At 43.4% G+C, this 17,796-nt stretch overlaps 1 protein-coding gene across 2 annotated transcripts in view; it reads right to left on the minus strand.

Annotated features, from left to right (window-relative positions):
* sh2d3a (SH2 domain containing 3A) overlaps nucleotides 1-13,783 on the minus strand; it is a 30,279-nt gene extending 16,496 nt beyond the window's left edge. Inside the window, exons 1-5 of one of the 2 annotated variants that reach the window (XM_060899301.1) lie at nucleotides 13,600-13,783; nucleotides 10,951-11,042; nucleotides 8,763-8,874; nucleotides 7,905-8,133; nucleotides 2,038-2,071 (exon numbers count right to left, since the gene is read on the minus strand). In XM_060899301.1, coding sequence (XP_060755284.1) covers nucleotides 2,038-2,071; nucleotides 7,905-8,133; nucleotides 8,763-8,874; nucleotides 10,951-11,040 — 465 coding nt within the window. In that variant the 5' untranslated portion in view covers nucleotides 11,041-11,042; nucleotides 13,600-13,783. Of the gene's footprint in view, nucleotides 1-2,037; nucleotides 2,072-3,252; nucleotides 3,684-7,904; nucleotides 8,134-8,762; nucleotides 8,875-10,950; nucleotides 11,043-13,599 lie in introns of those variants that run through there. The other variant, XM_060899302.1, reaches the window with a different exon arrangement.
* Between the last annotated feature and the right edge of the window lie 4,013 nt (nucleotides 13,784-17,796).

Raw genomic sequence — 17,796 nt, forward strand, 5'->3', positions numbered from 1 at the left:
CGGTATGCAGTGGTTAGTACTGAACAAAAGTGGTCCAAGAAAGGACAGCCGGTCAACCGGCGACAGGGTCATGGGTGTCGAAGGCTCAATGATTCTCATGGAGCACGACAGCTAGCCCATATGGTCCAATCCCACAGAAGAACTACTGGAGCACAAACTGCTGAAACAATTAATGATAGAAAGGTATCAGAACACACAGTGCATCACAGGTTGCTGCGTCTGGAGCTGTGTAGCTGCAGATCAGTCAGAGAGTCCATGCTGACCCCCTGTCCACTGCTAAAAGGTCATACAGATGGGCAAGTGAGCATCAGAACTTGACTGTAATGGAAGAAGGTGGCCTGGTGTGATGAATCGTGTTTTTCGTCATGTGGATGACTGGATGTGTGTGTGTGTGTGTGTGTGATTTCTCTGGGGAAGAAATGGCACCAGGATGCACTATGGGAAGAAGCCAAGCCGGTGGAGGCAGCGTGATGCTCTGGACAATGTTCTCCTGGGAAACCTTAGGTCCTGGTGTTCATCTGGATGTTACTTTGACACGTACCACCTACCTGAACATTGTTCCAGATCAAGTTCACCCCTTCATGACAACAGTATTCCCTAATGTCAGTGAACTCTTTTAGCAGGATAATGCTCCCTCACACACTGCAGAAACTGTTCAGGAACCTGGCAAAGTTTTGGCGGCACGGTGGTGTAGTGGTTATAGCTGTCGCCTCACAGCAAATCAAATCAAATCAAGTTTATTTGTACAGCGCTTTTAACAATAAACATTGTCGCAAAGCAGCTTTACAGAATTTGAACGACTTAAAACATGAGCTAATTTTATCCCTAATCTATCCCCAATGAGCAAGCCTGTGGCGACGGTGGCAAGGAAAAACTCCCTCAGACGACATGAGGAAGAAACCTCGAGAGGAACCAGACTCAAAAGGGAACCCATCCTCATTTGGGCAACAACAGACAGCCTGACTATAATATTAACAGTTTTAACAGGTATAACCCTCAACTGTCCTCATGGGGCCGTCCTTCACAGGAGTGGGGCGATAAAACTCTGACCAGACACAGGGCACCAGGATGGATCAAGCAGGTCCGAGGGGCAGAAGAGGCCAGCATCTCAATCCCAGGATCAACATGTAACTCAGAGGGACAGATGGGGGGGGGAGAAAGAAAACATGTTGTTAGGTATGCCCTAAAAATGACAAGTATTAAATCTGTGTGGTAGGCTCGCAGAGACGAGAGTCTTTACATCAGGCATGACACACAATGGCATGTTAATATGGTAAAAAAATATATCATGACCTGCTCTGGCTGGATGCTTGATTGGGTGATGGGAGCACACTCCTCAGCAATGATGAGATGCAGATGGGACCCTTAGGCCTGGCCAAGACAATTCAGGCCTTGAAGGTTTGAAGCAAGACAATTCAGGCCTTGAAGCAAGAAGGTTCCAGGTTCGAATCTCGCAGCCGACAGGGGCCTTTCTGTGTGCAGTTTGCATGTTCGCCCCATGTCTGTGTGGGTTTCCTCCAGGTGCTCCGGTTTCCCCCACAGTCCAAAGACATGCAGATTTGGTACAATGGGGCCACTGTAACTGGTGCAAGCTGTAGTGGTTTCCCAGCCATGATGTGTATACATATATATGGCAAAGCTAATAAATCAAAAGGCTCAGGGTGTTGACTCGGCCTCCAAATTCTCCAGATCTCAATCTGATCTACCATCTATGGGATGCGATGGATAAATAAGTCTGATCCCTGGAGGCTCCACTCACAATTTACAGGACTTAAAGGTCCTGCTGCTGACATTTTGGTCCCACATCCCACAGCACACCTTCGGGGGTCTTGTGGAGTTCAGGCCTTGAGGGTCAGAGCTGTTTTTGTGGCACAAGGAGAGTTACATAATACTAGGCAGGTGGTTTTAATGTTATGGCTGATCAGTGTGTATCTGCAATACACTTTGGGATGAATTTAGATGAACCAGTTTTAATCACTCACACTCAGCATTTCTGGAACAGTTTCAATGACAAGTGTGATAAAGGACATGACTCACCTGAGCGATGAAAATTCCGACACTCTTCCTCTTACTGTAAAACACATAAGATTCAGGGCTATTGTTAAAAGTATATGCCCTGAAGCAGCTGTCTGACAGATGTGAATAAAGTAAACACAGTGATACACTACTGCCAAGACTACCTTTGTTTAAACAGGAAGTTCATTGGACATTGGAAATTCATATAATGAAGAATGCTGAAGGTCTGTTACATACACACACATACGCACATGCACACACTCAGGAACCCTGCAGGAGTGTTGCTAGGAGTACTTCCTTCCTTCTCTGAACATCCAAAAAGGAAAAACAGCGTCCATCCCAAATGGCTCCTCATATCATTTCCTATTTAGAGCATTTATACCAGGACTATAAGCATCTCAGGTGGAGACTCTGCATGGCTTCCTCGTGTATATTACATTAAATTACAGGCGTTTAGCAGACACTCTTATCCAGAGCAGCCTGGGGAACAGTTGGGGGTTCGATGCCTTGCTCAAGGGCAATTCCTGCTGGTGCTGGTCCAGGGAATTGAACCAGCAACCTTTTGGTCCCCAAGCTGCTTCTTGAACCATTAGGCCATGGCTTGCCCATGGAATATAGAGCGCAGTGAACGTAACTGAATGTATGTGTTGATTCAACACTGTATCTATTAGTGTAGGTGTTAATTAAACATTATCCGTTCGTGTATGTCTTTAATCAACACTGTATCTATTGCTATAAATACTAATTCAACACTGTAATGCTGTGTGTGTATTAATTCAACACAATTACAGTGCAGGTTATAGATGAATTCTTCACTGTAGGAATATTGTGTTTTGTTGTCTGTTTATTTTGTTATCTTTTTCTTGTTTTCCTTGTCAGTCTCGGGTTTTTTCTTTCTGTCGTCTTTCTGTTTTTTTGCTGATCTTTGTATATAACTTTTGTCTTGTCTTTCTTCTCGTAACCTCTAAGCAAATTTAAACCCCACTGTCAGTGTTCATGTTGTGTACTCAGTCAGATTCGTCCTGCAGCTCTTCTTCAGGACAGTCCCACGGTACCCTTCAGTGTTAATTCCACACTATAAGGGTACAAACATTCCAGCTGTTGTACTGAACACGGTTCAGTGCTGTCGGCGTTAATTCGGCTGTGTTTCAGCGCAGTGCCGCTCTACTTCAAGCCAATCATTAACAGTGTTAGTACGGTAAGTAATTAAACAAACAGTGACAAGACTGAACTCACCTGAACACCGTCTCACACACACAGCTGTGTTAGAGTTTACACATAATCCACACAACAAATCATCGTAGAAGTACAGGAAAGTAACAAACGGGAGTGTCCATGTCCTCTCAGAGCCTAACCTCATCCCTCTCTGGCTGTCTCACATTCCCCAGATTCCTGTCTTCCCCCTACCTGTCTGAGCTCGGAGACTCAGAGCTCCCTCAGCCTGAGCAAGCATGTCGACACCTCGGACTTGTGTCAGCTTGATTATGTGTCTACGGGCTGTTTCACTCCACCGCACTACTGACTTTTATCACCCACCTTATTCTGGGTTGCCAGGTTGGAACCACTGATTGCCAGCACCAAAATGGTTCACTAATGTAGTGGGTAAAGAACTTAATCCTATTTCCCTATTAGTCTATTAGTGTATGTTACCCTATGTAGTGCACTTAAATAAGGGTAATGAGAACGTGAGTACGAATCCCAAATAGTTTAGTGAAGATTTAAGACTGAAATCAGGCCTCATTTAAATAAACTTTTTAGTAAAGTCACGTGTAAATGTCTCCGTACGTCAAACTGAACTACAATTTTCCCCAAAAGTTTCAGAAATGCTCATTTTCCTTGTACTTGCGTGCGTATGTTGATCAGATGTAAAGTGCAAAGCACGGTCCTGATACAGCTCATTTACATTTAGTGACGCCCACAAAACTCCATAAAAGGTAATGTGCACAAGCAGCTGGGGCACGAAATGAGCGATCAGGGTAAAGAGTGAAAAACAGAAACGGAAGTTATTTTGACTCACTTCTGCACCACTAAAATATTTAATAATAATAATAATAATAATAATAATAATGTGCTAAATCCTCCATCAGCTGAGGTGTTTGTTTTCTGCGCAGACAGGCCGGCCCGTCCTCCTTTAATACACCGCCGTGTCTTCTGTCACAATTAAACAATTCATTTTTATTCAAAATAATAATAAATTGTAGGAATAAATATAAACAATTTAAACTCAACAATATATTCCGGATATAAAAGTACAGTAATCCTTGCAGATTATATGATTCGAAGTTGATCGAACTGAGGATAAAATAAGTTAGTCTCCTTATGCGTAAATTCACACACTCAGGGACACGAGTAGGCTACGAACGTTTTTCTGAATTTACAGAATTTTCATGAACATCACATTTCCTGTGTAAACGCTCGTACACAACAGATTATACACAAATCTGTTCCAATACATCCAGGGGTTACCGGAGAAGTTCCCTTTTAGAAAAAGCTACAAGTGGAACTCTGTCAGGAGGTTTTCACTCGCGGTCCCAATACTCAGTACCGATTGTGGGTGTGTTTTTCAGTGGGGTCCATAATCACGATTCCTTTGAACTGCCACACTGCGTCTGTGCATGCAGGTTTGCAAAATAAAAGTAGGCCCAAGGAAAACTGTTTGCTCATTTTTATTATTTTCTTTGGTACCAAGCCTCAAACTGTGAGAAACCTTTTGGATGCGTGGCATGTCATGACGCAGAAAAACCTCTAGACGAGACACTGATCGAGCAGAAGAAGAAGGCGCACAAAACGTGCGTTTTTCATGATCTTCTCATCAGTGCAAACACTCGCACCACAAAAGTGAATGAGCAGACATTACATTACAAGCGTTTAGCAGACGCTGTTATCGAGAGCGACGAACAAGTACTGCAATAGTCAGGTACCAGAAGTGCTGAACTTTTAGACAGGAAAGTTCTAGTGCGGGCGGCACGGTGGTGTAGTGGTTAGCGCTGTCGCCTCACAGTAAGAAGGTCCTGGGTTCGAGCCCCGTGGCCGGCGAGGGCCTTTCTGTGTGGAGTTTGCATGTTCTCCCCGTGTCCGCGTGGGTTTCCTCCGGGTGCTCCGGTTTCCCCCACAGTCCAAAGACATGCAGGTTAGGTTAACTGGTGACTCTAAATTGAGCGTAGGTGTGAATGTGAGTGTGAATGGTTGTCTGTGTCTATGTGTCAGCCCTGTGATGACCTGGCGACTTGTCCAGGGTGAACCCCGCCTTTCGCCCGTAGTCAGCTGGGATAGGATCCAGCTTGCCTGCGACCCTGTAGAACAGGATAAAGCGGCTACAGATAATGAGATGAGATGAGATGAGAAGTTCTAGTGCCAACTGAACAAGTGACAGAACAACACCGAGTGTAATATGCTGTTGAAGTGCCAATCAACACTCAGCCAAGGAAAACAAGCCAACTGTAAAAATGAACAAAAACATAAGTGTGCAAACAAATTATAACGCTCCTGAACTATTTCAGTGATTTATGAATTTCTTTTCTCTGCAGCTTTTAGCTACTATGCAGTACAGTTATGGAACCAACTCCCAGAGGACATTAAAAATGCTCCTGCTGTTGGCAGCTTCAAATCTAGGTTAAAGACCAAGCTGTTTTCAGATGCTTTCTGCTAAATAATTAATATTTTTACATTTTTTATAATCTTTACTTTCTCTGCATGTTTTAAATTTACTTTAACTTTATTCTATTTTATTCTGCTAGTTTTCTTTCTTTCTTTCTTTCTTTCTTTCTTTCTTTCTTTCTTTCTTTCTTTCTTTCTTTCTTTTTCTCCTTTTTCTTTTTCTTTTTGGCATTTTAATATTTTATTTCTACTATTGTTTAATTCTTATTATTTTCTTTTAATTCTTTTAATTAATTCTTTTAGAATAAAGATAAAATTATTTTATGTAATTTTATTTCTCTATTGTTTATTGTTTTTGTTTTTACTTCTGTAAAGCACATTGAACTGCCATTGTGTATGAAATGTGCTATAGAAATAAACTTGCCTTGCCTTGCCTTTTGTTCTAAAATTTCAGGGGGAAAAAATAATATGTTTTGTATATATCACAAAACAAAATCATGTGAGAGTTATTGGCTGGACCGAGACGCGTTATCTCCAATGAGTGTATAGTGCACTGTACGGTATGGAGAGAGTACTGTACACACTCATCAGCCACTTTATTAGGAACACTCCTACATCCACCTGCTGTTCTGTAATCAGCCGATCCCTCCGCAGCAGCACGATGCATCCAATCACACAGATACAAATCAAGAGCTTCAGTTAATGTTCACAATGTTCAAACATCAGAACGGGAAAAATTGTGATCTCACAGTGAAGTGTGACTTTCTTTCTGTCACTGTGGTATGGGTGCTGGTTTGATCCAGATGGACTGGTTTGAAACTGGTATTTCAGAAGCTGCTGATCTCCTGGGGTTTTCACACACAACAGTCTCTAGAGTTTACACAGAATGGTGCAGAAAACAAAAAACACTGAGCGACAGTTCTGTGGGCGGAAACAAACGCCTTGTTGATAAGAGAGGGTCAGAGGGGAATGGACAGATTGGAAGGATAGAGTAACTCATATAATCACTCTTTACAACCGTGGTGAGCAGAAAAGCATCTCAGCATGCAACAGCAGAAGAACACATTGGGTTCCACTCCTGGAGCCAAGAACAGGGATCGTAGGATCAACAACACGTTCCTATTAAAGTGGCCGCTGAGTGTGTGTCTGCACTGATTAACACAGTGGGCTACTGAAGGACCACATGCACATACAGTTCACTAAAAGAGGATTATTATATCACACATCATGGAAAATCCCAAACACCATCAAACAGGATTTGAGATGTGTATCGAGAGTCTAAAGACTCACAACCTGGCAACCCATATTGCACAACTGCAGTGTCGCTTATCTTCAGCAGTGTAGCGGATATGAGGAACTGTGCGTCAGTGTTCCAGAGGAACACACAACAGCGTGAGAGATCACAGGAGTACAGCTCACAGAGAGTGACATGAAAATGATTAAAGTGTTGGTTTCATTCAGGTCCTTTAAAACCACAGTTTCCAGCAGCCACGCCCATCCCTGAGAGGATCCTCATGCCTCTGTGTGTGTGTGTGTGTGTGTGTGTGTTCCACATTCTTTTCCCAGAGAAAGAGAGAAATAGCCGCCACCAAGGGGCGCTATTACACCCAAAACAATATTATCTAATTTACAGATTAATTCATGATATAAATATCTCATCTCATTATCTCTAGCCGCTTTATCCTGTTCTACAGGGTCGCAGGCAAGCTGGAGCCTATCCCAGCTGACTACGGGCGAAAGGCGGGGTTCACCCTGGACAAGTCGCCAGGTCATCACAGGGCTGACACATAGACACAGACAACCATTCACACTCACATTCACACCTACGCTCAATTTAGAGTCACCAGTTAACCTAACCTGCATGTCTTTGGACTGTGGGGGAAACCGGAGCACCCGGAGGAAACCCACGTGGACACGGGGAGAACATGCAAACTCCACACAGAAAGGCCCTTGCCGGCCACGGGGCTCGAACCCGGACCTTCTTGCTGTGAGGCGACAGCGCTAACCACTACACCACCGTGCCGCCCGTTTTATACCATACATTTGTTTTAGATTTTTTAAAATTAATTATTTATTATCTGGAATTTTTTTATAGAGTTTTACATATCAAAAATAAAGGTAAATCATTTGGATTATTAATTAACAAGTGTAATCATGATTAATAATTATTCAGTAATTGATTCCATGACGGAGCTCTGTGCTCTGTTCTGATTGGTCAGATTCTCTCTCTGTGACTCATGTTGGATTTAAAAGAAAGAAAAGCCGTAGAGGAACGGAGCTGTGGACTCTACCTGTGTTTGGGTTTGATGGAGATGGGATGATGCCGGTCGTCGAGTGGGAGGAGACTGGAGCAGGACATGGAGAGGGTGTGGTTGTTATGGCGACTGAAGCGTGGAATGATGCTCTGGCGAAACAGGTCAGATGAACTGAAAGAGAACTTTCTGCTCACTTTCTTTTCTCTGGCCTGGAAACGCTCTGTGTGTGTCAGGGGCGAGGCCTGACACTGAGCAGTGGGTGAGCCTGGGTGAGACAGGGTGGGCAAGGGTTGGAAAAGAAAACTCAAAATGCCACACCCACAAACATTACCACATCAACAACAGATTAAAACGGTCCATTTCAGGAACTTCACTGATCTGTAGGCTCAAACTTTAACAACAAAAAGGCTGGAATTCAAACATAACATTTAAAAAATTTAAATATAACACTTCCTGTAGCTGATGTAGGCTCGTGATGATAAACTGCAAGGGAGAAATCTGACAGCGAAATTAGGACAAGATTACAGTTTTAGAAATAACCAGAATGGCTAAAGAATGGCTTGAGCGTTTTTACTTCAGTTAGTAAATAACATTGTTTTTGCGTTGCCCCATGCGTTCCTCAACCTTCCGCAGGTCTGTCCTTCAGCTCTCGGACCTGTCTGAGCTTCACTCGGCCAGCACGTTCCAGCGTTCATCAAAACTCAGATATGTTCCGTGTTATTAAATCCACTGACTCCAGTGTACGAGTGTCAGAGAAAAGACACGGCGTGGCACAGAAACTCTTCACTGAAGCAGCCAAAAAACACGACTACAGAACTCAAACAAAAAACTCCTGCACCACTCTGTGTGTGTGTGTGTGTGTGTGTGTGTGTGTGTGTGTGTGTGTGTGAATACCTGACTGTAAACTCTGTTGGTGTTTTTTTAGATTAGTTAATATGGTCACTCTGTGATCAGCATCTTCAACACCCATCAACATCAAGTCACCATCAGTAACCATCAAAAGGCCCTACACACACACACACACACACACGCACACACACACACGCACACACACACACACACACACACACACACACACACACACACACACACAGATAAACAAAATTAAGACATGAGAACTACTGAGGATAGAACACACAAATAAACAAACTGTCAAACCGACAGACAGACAATTAATGAACAGATAAAGAGATAGACAGACAGACAAGTTAACTGGCAGACAGACAGACAGACAGAGATACAAGCAGACAGATATGCAAATAAATAAGCAGTCAGATAATCAAACAGATAAACAGACAGACAGGTAAACTGGCAGATATATAGACAGACAGAAAGACAGACAGGTAAACTGACAGATATATAGACAGACAGACAGATAGATAGACAGGTAAACTGGCAGATATATAGACAGAGAGAGAGAGAGACAGACAGACAGACAGACAGACAGGTAAACTGACAGATATATAGACAGACAGACAGGTAAACTGGCAGATAGGCAGAAAGACAGACATACAGATAGACAGGTAAACTGGCAGATAGTCAGACAGACAGACAGGTAAACTGGCAGATATATAGACAGACAGACAGATAGATAGACAGGTAAACTGGCAGATATATAGACAGAGAGAGAGACAGACAGACACACAGGTAAATTGGCAGATAGACAGAGAGACAGGTAAACTGGTAGATATATAGACAGAAAGACAGACAGGTAGACAGACAGATAGACAGACAGGTAAACTGGCAGATAGGCAGAAAGACAGACATACAGATAGACAGGTAAACTGGCAGATAGTCAGACAGACAGACAGACAGGTAAACTGGCAGATATATAGACAGACAGAAAGACAGGCAGGTAAACAGACAGACAGGTAAACTGGTAGATATATAGACAGACAGATAGACAGACAGGTAAACTGGCAGATATATAGACAGACAGAAAGACAGGCAGGTAAACAGACAGACAGGTAAACTGGTAGATATATAGACAGACAGATAGACAGACAGGTAAACTGGTAGATATATAGACAGACAGATAGACAGACAGGTAAACTGACAGATATATAGACAGACAGGTAAACTGACAGATATATAGACAGACAGGTAAACTGGCAGATATATAGACAGAAAGACAAATAGGTTAACTGGCAGATATATAGACAGACAGGTAAACTGACAGATATATAGACAGACAGGTAAACTGACAGATATATAGACAGACAGGTAAACTGACAGATATATAGACAGACAGGTTAACTGGCAGATATACAGACAGGTAAACTGGCAGATAGACAGACAGACAGACAGACAGACAGGTAAACTGGCAGATATATAGACAAACTGACAGACAGACAGACAGACAGACAGACAGGTAAACTGACAGACAGACAGACAGACAGACAGACAGACAGACAGACAGACAGACAGGTAAACTGATAGATATATAGACAGACAGAAAGACAGACAAACAGGTAAACTGGCAGATATATAGACAGACAGACAGACAGACAGACAGACAGGTAAACTGACAGACAGACAGACAGACAGACAGACAGGTAAACTGGCAGATATATAGACCGACAGAAAGACAGACAGGTAAACTGACAGATATATAGACAGACAGACAGAAAGACAGACAGGTAAACAGACAAACAGACAGAAAGACAGACAGTTAAACTGGCAGATATATAGACAGACAGACCGAAAGACAAACAGGTTAACTGGCAGATATACAGACAGGGAGACAGGTAAACTGGCAGATGTATAGACAGACAGACAGACAGACAGGTAAACTGGAAGACAGACAGACAGACAGACAGCTGTCTGATATAGTGGTGTGTTAGTGAATTTGTGTTAACACTGGGACACTCAGTGAGATGTAGTGCACTACTGACTACCAGGAGAAATCGTGTGATGACACTCAGAACACTCGCACACCACTGAGGGGGCGGAGCCATGTGACAGTGTGTAGGGTAAAAATATAGTGCAGAGTGTGATTTGAGACAGAGCCTCTCTAATTTAAACAGACATTTAGACATAAATATAAAATATTTGTGAAGTGTGTAAATGGAGACACGCCTACCTCCAGCCCATAATACTCTCTCTCCAGGGTCTGTGTGTACTGCGGCAGGCCGATCTGTTTGAGCCACCACGCGATGGAGCGATTACTCATACCTGCTCATCGACGTTCAGTTCACAACAATAAAAAAAAAAAAATTATAATAATACAACCCCGATTCCAAAAAAGTTGGGACAAAGTACAAATTGTAAATAAAAACGGAATGCAATAATTTACAAATCTCAAAAACTGATATTGTATTCACAATAGAACATAGACAACATATCAAATGTCGAAAGTGAGACATTCTGAAATTTCATGCCAAATATTGGCTCACTTGAAATTTCATGCCAGCAGCACATCTCAAAAAAGTTGGGACAGGGCCAATAAGAGGCTGGAAAAGTTAAAGGTACAAAAAAGGAACAGCTGGAGGACCAAACTGCAACTCATTAGGTCAATTGGCAATAGGTCATTAACATGACTGGGTATAAAAAGAGCATCTTGGAGTGGCAGCGGCTCTCAGAAGTAAAGATGGGAAGAGGATCACCAATCCCCCTAATTCTGCGCCGACAAATAGTGGAGCAATATCAGAAAGGAGTTTGACAGTGTAAAATTGCAAAGAGTTTGAACACATCATCATCTACAGTGCATAATATCATCAAAAGATTCAGAGAATCTGGAAGAATCTCTGTGCGTAAGGGTCAAGGCCGGAAAACCATACTGGGTGCCCGTGATCTTCGGGCCCTTAGACGGCACTGCATCACATACAGGCATGCTTCTGTATTGGAAATCACAAAATGGGCTCAGGAATATTTCCAGAGAACATTATCTGTGAACACAATTCACCGTGCCATCCGCCGTCGCCAGCTAAAACTCTATAGTTCAAAGAAGAAGCCGTATCTAAACATGATCCAGAAGCGCAGACGTCTTCTCTGGGCCAAGGCTCGTTTAAAATGGACTGTGGCAAAGTGGAAAACTGTTCTGTGGTCAGACGAATCAAAATGTGAAGTTCTTTATGGAAATCAGGGACGCCGTGTCATTCGGACTAAAGAGGAGAAGGACGACCCGAGTTGTTATCAGCGCTCAGTTCAGAAGCCTGCATCTCTAACGGTATGGGGTTGCATTAGTGCGTGTGGCATGGGCAGCTTACACATCTGGAAAGACACCATCAATGCTGAAAGGTATATCCAGGTTCTAGAGCAACATATGCTCCCATCCAGACGACGTCTCTTTCAGGGAAGACCTTGCATTTTCCAACATGACAATGCCAAACCACATACTGCATCAATTACAGCATCATGGCTGCGTAGAAGAAGGGTCCGGGTACTGAACTGGCCAGCCTGCAGTCCAGATCTTTCACCCATAGAAAACATTTGGCGCATCATAAAACGGAAGATACGACAAAAAAGCCCTAAGACAGTTGAGCAACTAGAATCCTACATTAGACAAGAATGGGTTAACATTCCTCTCCCTAAACTTGAGCAACTTGTCTCCTCAGTCCCCAGACATTTACAGACTGTTGTAAAGAGAAAAGGGGATGTCTCACAGTGGGAAACATGGCCTTGTCCCAACTTTTTTGAGATGTGTTGTCATCATGAAATTTAAAATCACCTAATTTTTCTCTTTAAATGATACATTTTCTCAGTTTAAACATTTGATATGTCATCTATGTTCTATTCTGAATAAAATATGGCATTTTGAAACTTCCACATCATTGCATTCCGTTTTTATTTACAATTTGTACTTTGTCCCAACTTTTTTGGAATCAGGGTTGTACAATTTGCTAACAATGAATTAGCATTGTGTGAGTTACACTACACTATTTGGTGGATGCTAACAATGAACAACATGCTAACTGTTCAGTTGTTACAGCGCTAATCTTGAAAAATGCTAACAGGGAAACAAAATTAGCATCCTAAAAGTGTCATCATGAGAAGTGCATTAATGTTAACACTGCTAACAGTGAAGCTAAATTAAATGTGTTGTTATGCTAATTGCTAATGGATGATGGTGTAATTGAGGTGTGCTAGCTAATGATGCTAAAGCATGAAGCCACTTGTTTAACTGATATTTTGAACATAACAATATGCTAATTAGCTTAAATATCATTTATAAAAGTAATGCTAATGTGGCTAATAATAAAGGAAAACAAACATCCAACATGAAAGGCACAGTCCACTCATTAATTCCAGCTAATTTGGCTAAAAATTACTAAATATCAATAGCCACCAGTTAGCGCTGTGAAAGCGACATGCTAGGTGATTGATAGTCATTTTAAAAATGTGTATTAAAAGAATATTTCTATTAAAAATTAAAATAAATAAAACATTAAAATAATCCTGATCAATGAAAATGAAGAATAAAAGCAGATGCTAATAAACAAATATTTTTACTTGTTATTGCCAATGCTAATAAATGATTATACGATATATTGCGATATTTAACACACACAATACCATTATTGTGGACTCAAAGTATCATCACTACCCCATGTAGGGAGCATTTTCAAGGTGCCTACTAAGGTTCGTTATTTTTTAGCCAAATCTCAAAGAAAGTTCATGTTGATCAGAGACAAACCTGTCTGTCTGAAACGATCTCCTGATAAGATCTTAAACATCAATGAAACCTACACACAAATGCAATAGACACTCAGTGTTGTGTAGCAGTAGTTACCTGTATGTGTGTATGAAGATCTCACAACGTCGTATTTAATTTATTTCCTCACACACTCGTCTCGTTTCTCCTTCCTCCTTCTCTTCTCCTGAAGTTCTTGCTTTTTATCCCTCTCTCACTTTCTGCTTCTGAAGTTTGAAATGCCAACCGTAGGGAAGGTGAAGACCTACAGGCCTGAGTCATCAGCCAATCAAAGTGTGGGAAGGGCAACCCTGACCCCCCTGCTCTCGGCCAATCAGGTGCAGAAATCATTTGGCCTTCTGTGAGGGAGGGCGGAGCCAACAAGTTCAGACAGACCCCAAAGCTGAGCAGGAAAATTTCTCAAATTCTACTGTGTGTGTGTGTGTGTGTGTGTGTGTAATAACTTGGGTCTGTTATGAAATCTGGCTAGTCTGGTTTATAGTGTTGTTTCTTCAGATAAACAGACAAACAGATAGAGAGATAGACAGATACACACACAGACAGATACACAGACAGATGTACAGATAGACAGGTGAACAGTTAGACATGTGAACAGTTAGACAGGTGTACAGTTAGACAGTTGGAGAGTTAAACAAGTGAACAGTTAGAGGGGTATACAGTTAGACAGGTGTACAGTTAGACGTGAAAAGTTAGAAAGGTGTACAGTTAGACAGGTGGAGCGTTAAACAAGTGAACAGTTAGACAGGTGTACAGTTAGACAGGTGTGAAGCAGAGAAACAAACTGTCACCTCATTCAGAGCAGACAATGAAAAACATTATAATGAAATATAATGATAATGAAAATCTTTTAAACCATTTCCTGCTTCTCTGGCTTTATAATTGTATTATTTCAACACATCCATCCATTTTCTGCTGCTTATCCAGAGCCAGGTTGCGGGGGTAACAGCCTAAGCAGAGCTGCCCAGACCTTCCTGTCCCCTGCCACCTCCACCAGCTCTTCTAGGGGAATACCAAAGTATTCCCAGGCCAGCCGAGAGATGTAACCTCTCCAGCATATCCTGGGTCTGCCCCAGGGTCTCCTCCCGGTGGGGCATGCCCAGAGAGCCTCGCTTGGGAGACGTCCAGGGGGCATCTTAACAAGGTGCCCGAACCACCTCAACTGACTCCTTTCAATGTGGAGGAGCAGCGGTTCTACTCTGAGCCTCTCCCGAATGACTGAGCTTCTCACCCTGTCTCTAAGGGAAAGCCCAGCCACCCTGCGAAGAAAACTCATTTTGACCATTTGTATCCACGATCTCTTTATTTCAGCCACTACCCACAGCTCGTGACCATACATGAGGGTCAGAACGTACCGTAGATGGACCAGTAAATTGAGAGCTTTGCCTTTTGCGTCAGCTCTCTCTTCATCACAGCAGACTGGTTTAGCATCCACATCACTGCTGACACTGCCCTGATCCATTTGTCTAACTCCTGCTGCCCCCTACCCTCACTCGTGAACAAGACCCCAAGATACTTAAACTCCTCCACTTGAGGCAGCAACTCCCCCCGACCCGAAGTGGGCACTCCACCCATTTCCAGCTGAGTACCATGGCCTCGGACTTGGAGGTGCTGATCCTCATCTCAGCTGCTTCACACTCAGCTGCAAACCGTCCCAGCGCTTGCTGGGGGTCACAGGTTGATGAGGCCAACAGGACCACATCATCTGCAAAAAGCAGAGATGCGATCCTGAGGCCACCAAACCAGACACGTTTCGCCCCTTGGCTGCACCTAGAAATTCTGTCCATAAAAGTTATGAACAGAACCAGTGACAGAGGGTAGCCCTGGCGGAGTCCCACCTGCACCAGGAACGAGTCTGACTTACTGCCGGCAATGCAAACCAAACTCCTGTTTGGGTCATGCAGGGACCTAATATCCTGCAGCAGTGGGCTCCGAACCCCATACTCCTGAAGCACCCCCCACAGGGCACCATGAGGGACATGGTCGTAAGCCTTCTCCAGGTCCACAAAACACATGCAGACCAGTTGGGCAAACTCCCATGCACCCTCTAGCACCCTTGCAAGGGTAAAGAGCTGGTCCAGTGTTCCACGCTCAGGACAAAAAGCACTTTGTTCCTCCCGAATCAGAGATTCAACTATCGACCGGACTCTCCTCTCCAGCACCCCAGCATAGGCTTTCCTGGGGAGGCTGAGAAATGTGATCCCCCTATAGTTGGAACACACTCTCCATTCCCCCTTTTTGAAAAGGGAGACCACCACCCCAGTCTGCCAATATTTCAACACATGCAGGATATAAAAAGTTTACACACCCCTGTTAAATCTGCAGGATTTGTGATGTAAAAATGGAACCAAGATAAAATGATATCAGATCTTTTTCCAATTTTAATGTAATACAGAAATCAACAGAATTTAATTGAAAACAAAAGGAGATGTTTCAGGAAAAAAAATAAAAGAACAAATTTACAATAAACTGGTTGCACAAAATGTGTACTCTGCTTTCTAACGGGTCATGTTACTCTTCTCAGCATGAACCAATCACCTTCAAACTCATCTTCAGAAGTAATTATTACACACCTGTCATCAATATAGTCCATCCATCCATCCATTTTTTGCCGCTTATCCTGGTCCGGGTCGCGGGGGTAGCAGCCTAAGCAGAGCAGCCCAGACTTCCCTCTCCCCGGCCACCTCCACCAGCTATTCCAGGGGAATACCGAGGCGTTCCCAGGCCAGCCAAGAGATGTAATCTCTCCAGCGTGTCCTGGGTCTGCCCCAGGTTCTCCTCCCGGTGGGGCATGCCCAGAAAACCTCCCTTGGGAGGCGTCCAGGGGGCATCCTAACAAGGTGCCTGAACCACCTCAACTGACTCCTTTCGATGTGGAGGAGCAGCGATTCTACTCTGAGTCTCTCCCGAATGACCAAGCTTCTCACCCCATCTCTAAGGGAGAGCCCAGCTACCCTGCGGAGAAAACTCATTTCAACAGCTTGTATCCATGATCTCATTTTTTCGGTCACGACTCACAGCTCGTGACCATAGGTGAGGGTGGGAACATATATGGACCAGTAAATTGAGAGCTTTGCCTTTTGGGTCAGCTCTCTCTTTACCACAACAGACCGGTTTAGCATCCGCATCACTGCTGATGCCGCCCCGATCCGTCTGTCCAACTCCCGCCCCCCCCACACACACACACTCATGAACAAGACCCTGAGATACTTAAACTGCTCCACTTGAGGCAGCAACTCCCCAGGTTCTGAAGACCCTTATGAGAGAAAAAGCAAGGATCCGAGTGCCTGCGCCTGGACCAGGGATACCGAGGCCCCACCCTGGAGCCAGGCCTGGGAGAGGGGCTCGTCAGTGAACATCTGGTGGCCGGGCCTATGTCCGTGAGGCCCGGCCGGGCCTAGCCCGAATGAGCAACACGGAACCACTCTCTTGTGGACCCACCACCCGCAGGAGGTGCTGTCAGGGTCCGGTGCACTGTGGATTGGGTGGCAGCCAAAGGCGGAGACCCTGGCGTACTGATCCCCGACTGACAAAACTGGCTTTTGGTCATCAATATAGTGATTCTGATTAACCCCAAATAAAGATCAACTGTTTGTGTATGATCTCCTTTACATCTTCTTGGTATCATTCAACACATTAGCTATTGACATTGGTATTGATACAGTAAAACGACACAGAAAAAAAATCGTAATATTCCAATCCATAAAAAGGTTCTGTTCAATAAAGTGGAATGACACAGGAAAAAAGTATTGAACACACTAACTGAAATATACAAACCCTATTTCCAGAAAAGTTGGGATATTTTCCAAAATGCAATAAAAACAAAAGTCTGTGATTTGTTAATTCATGTGAACCTTTACGGTATTTAACCTAAAAAAAGTACAAAGAAAAGATTTTCAATAGTTTTACTGACCAACTTAACTGTATCTTGTAAATATAAACCTAGTTAGGATTTGATGCCTGCAGCACACACAAAAAAGTTGGGACAGAGGCGTTATTACCATTGTGTTACATCACCTTTCGTTTAATAACACTTTTTAATCGTATGGAATCTGGGGATAATAATTGTTTCAATTTTGCAATTGGAGTTTTTGTCCATTCTTACTTGATACAGGACTTCAGCTGCTCATCAGTCTGTGGTTGCTGTTGTCTGATTCTCCTCCTCATGATGCACCATACATTCTCAATAAGAGACAGATCTGGACTGGCAGCAGGCCAGTCAAGCACACACACTCTGTGTTGACGCTGCTGTAGCCCATGCAGAATGAAGCGTGGCAT

Source organism: Neoarius graeffei, chromosome 18 (assembly GCF_027579695.1).
Source record: "Neoarius graeffei isolate fNeoGra1 chromosome 18, fNeoGra1.pri, whole genome shotgun sequence".
In the NCBI taxonomy this organism is placed as follows: Eukaryota; Metazoa; Chordata; class Actinopteri; order Siluriformes; family Ariidae; genus Neoarius; species Neoarius graeffei.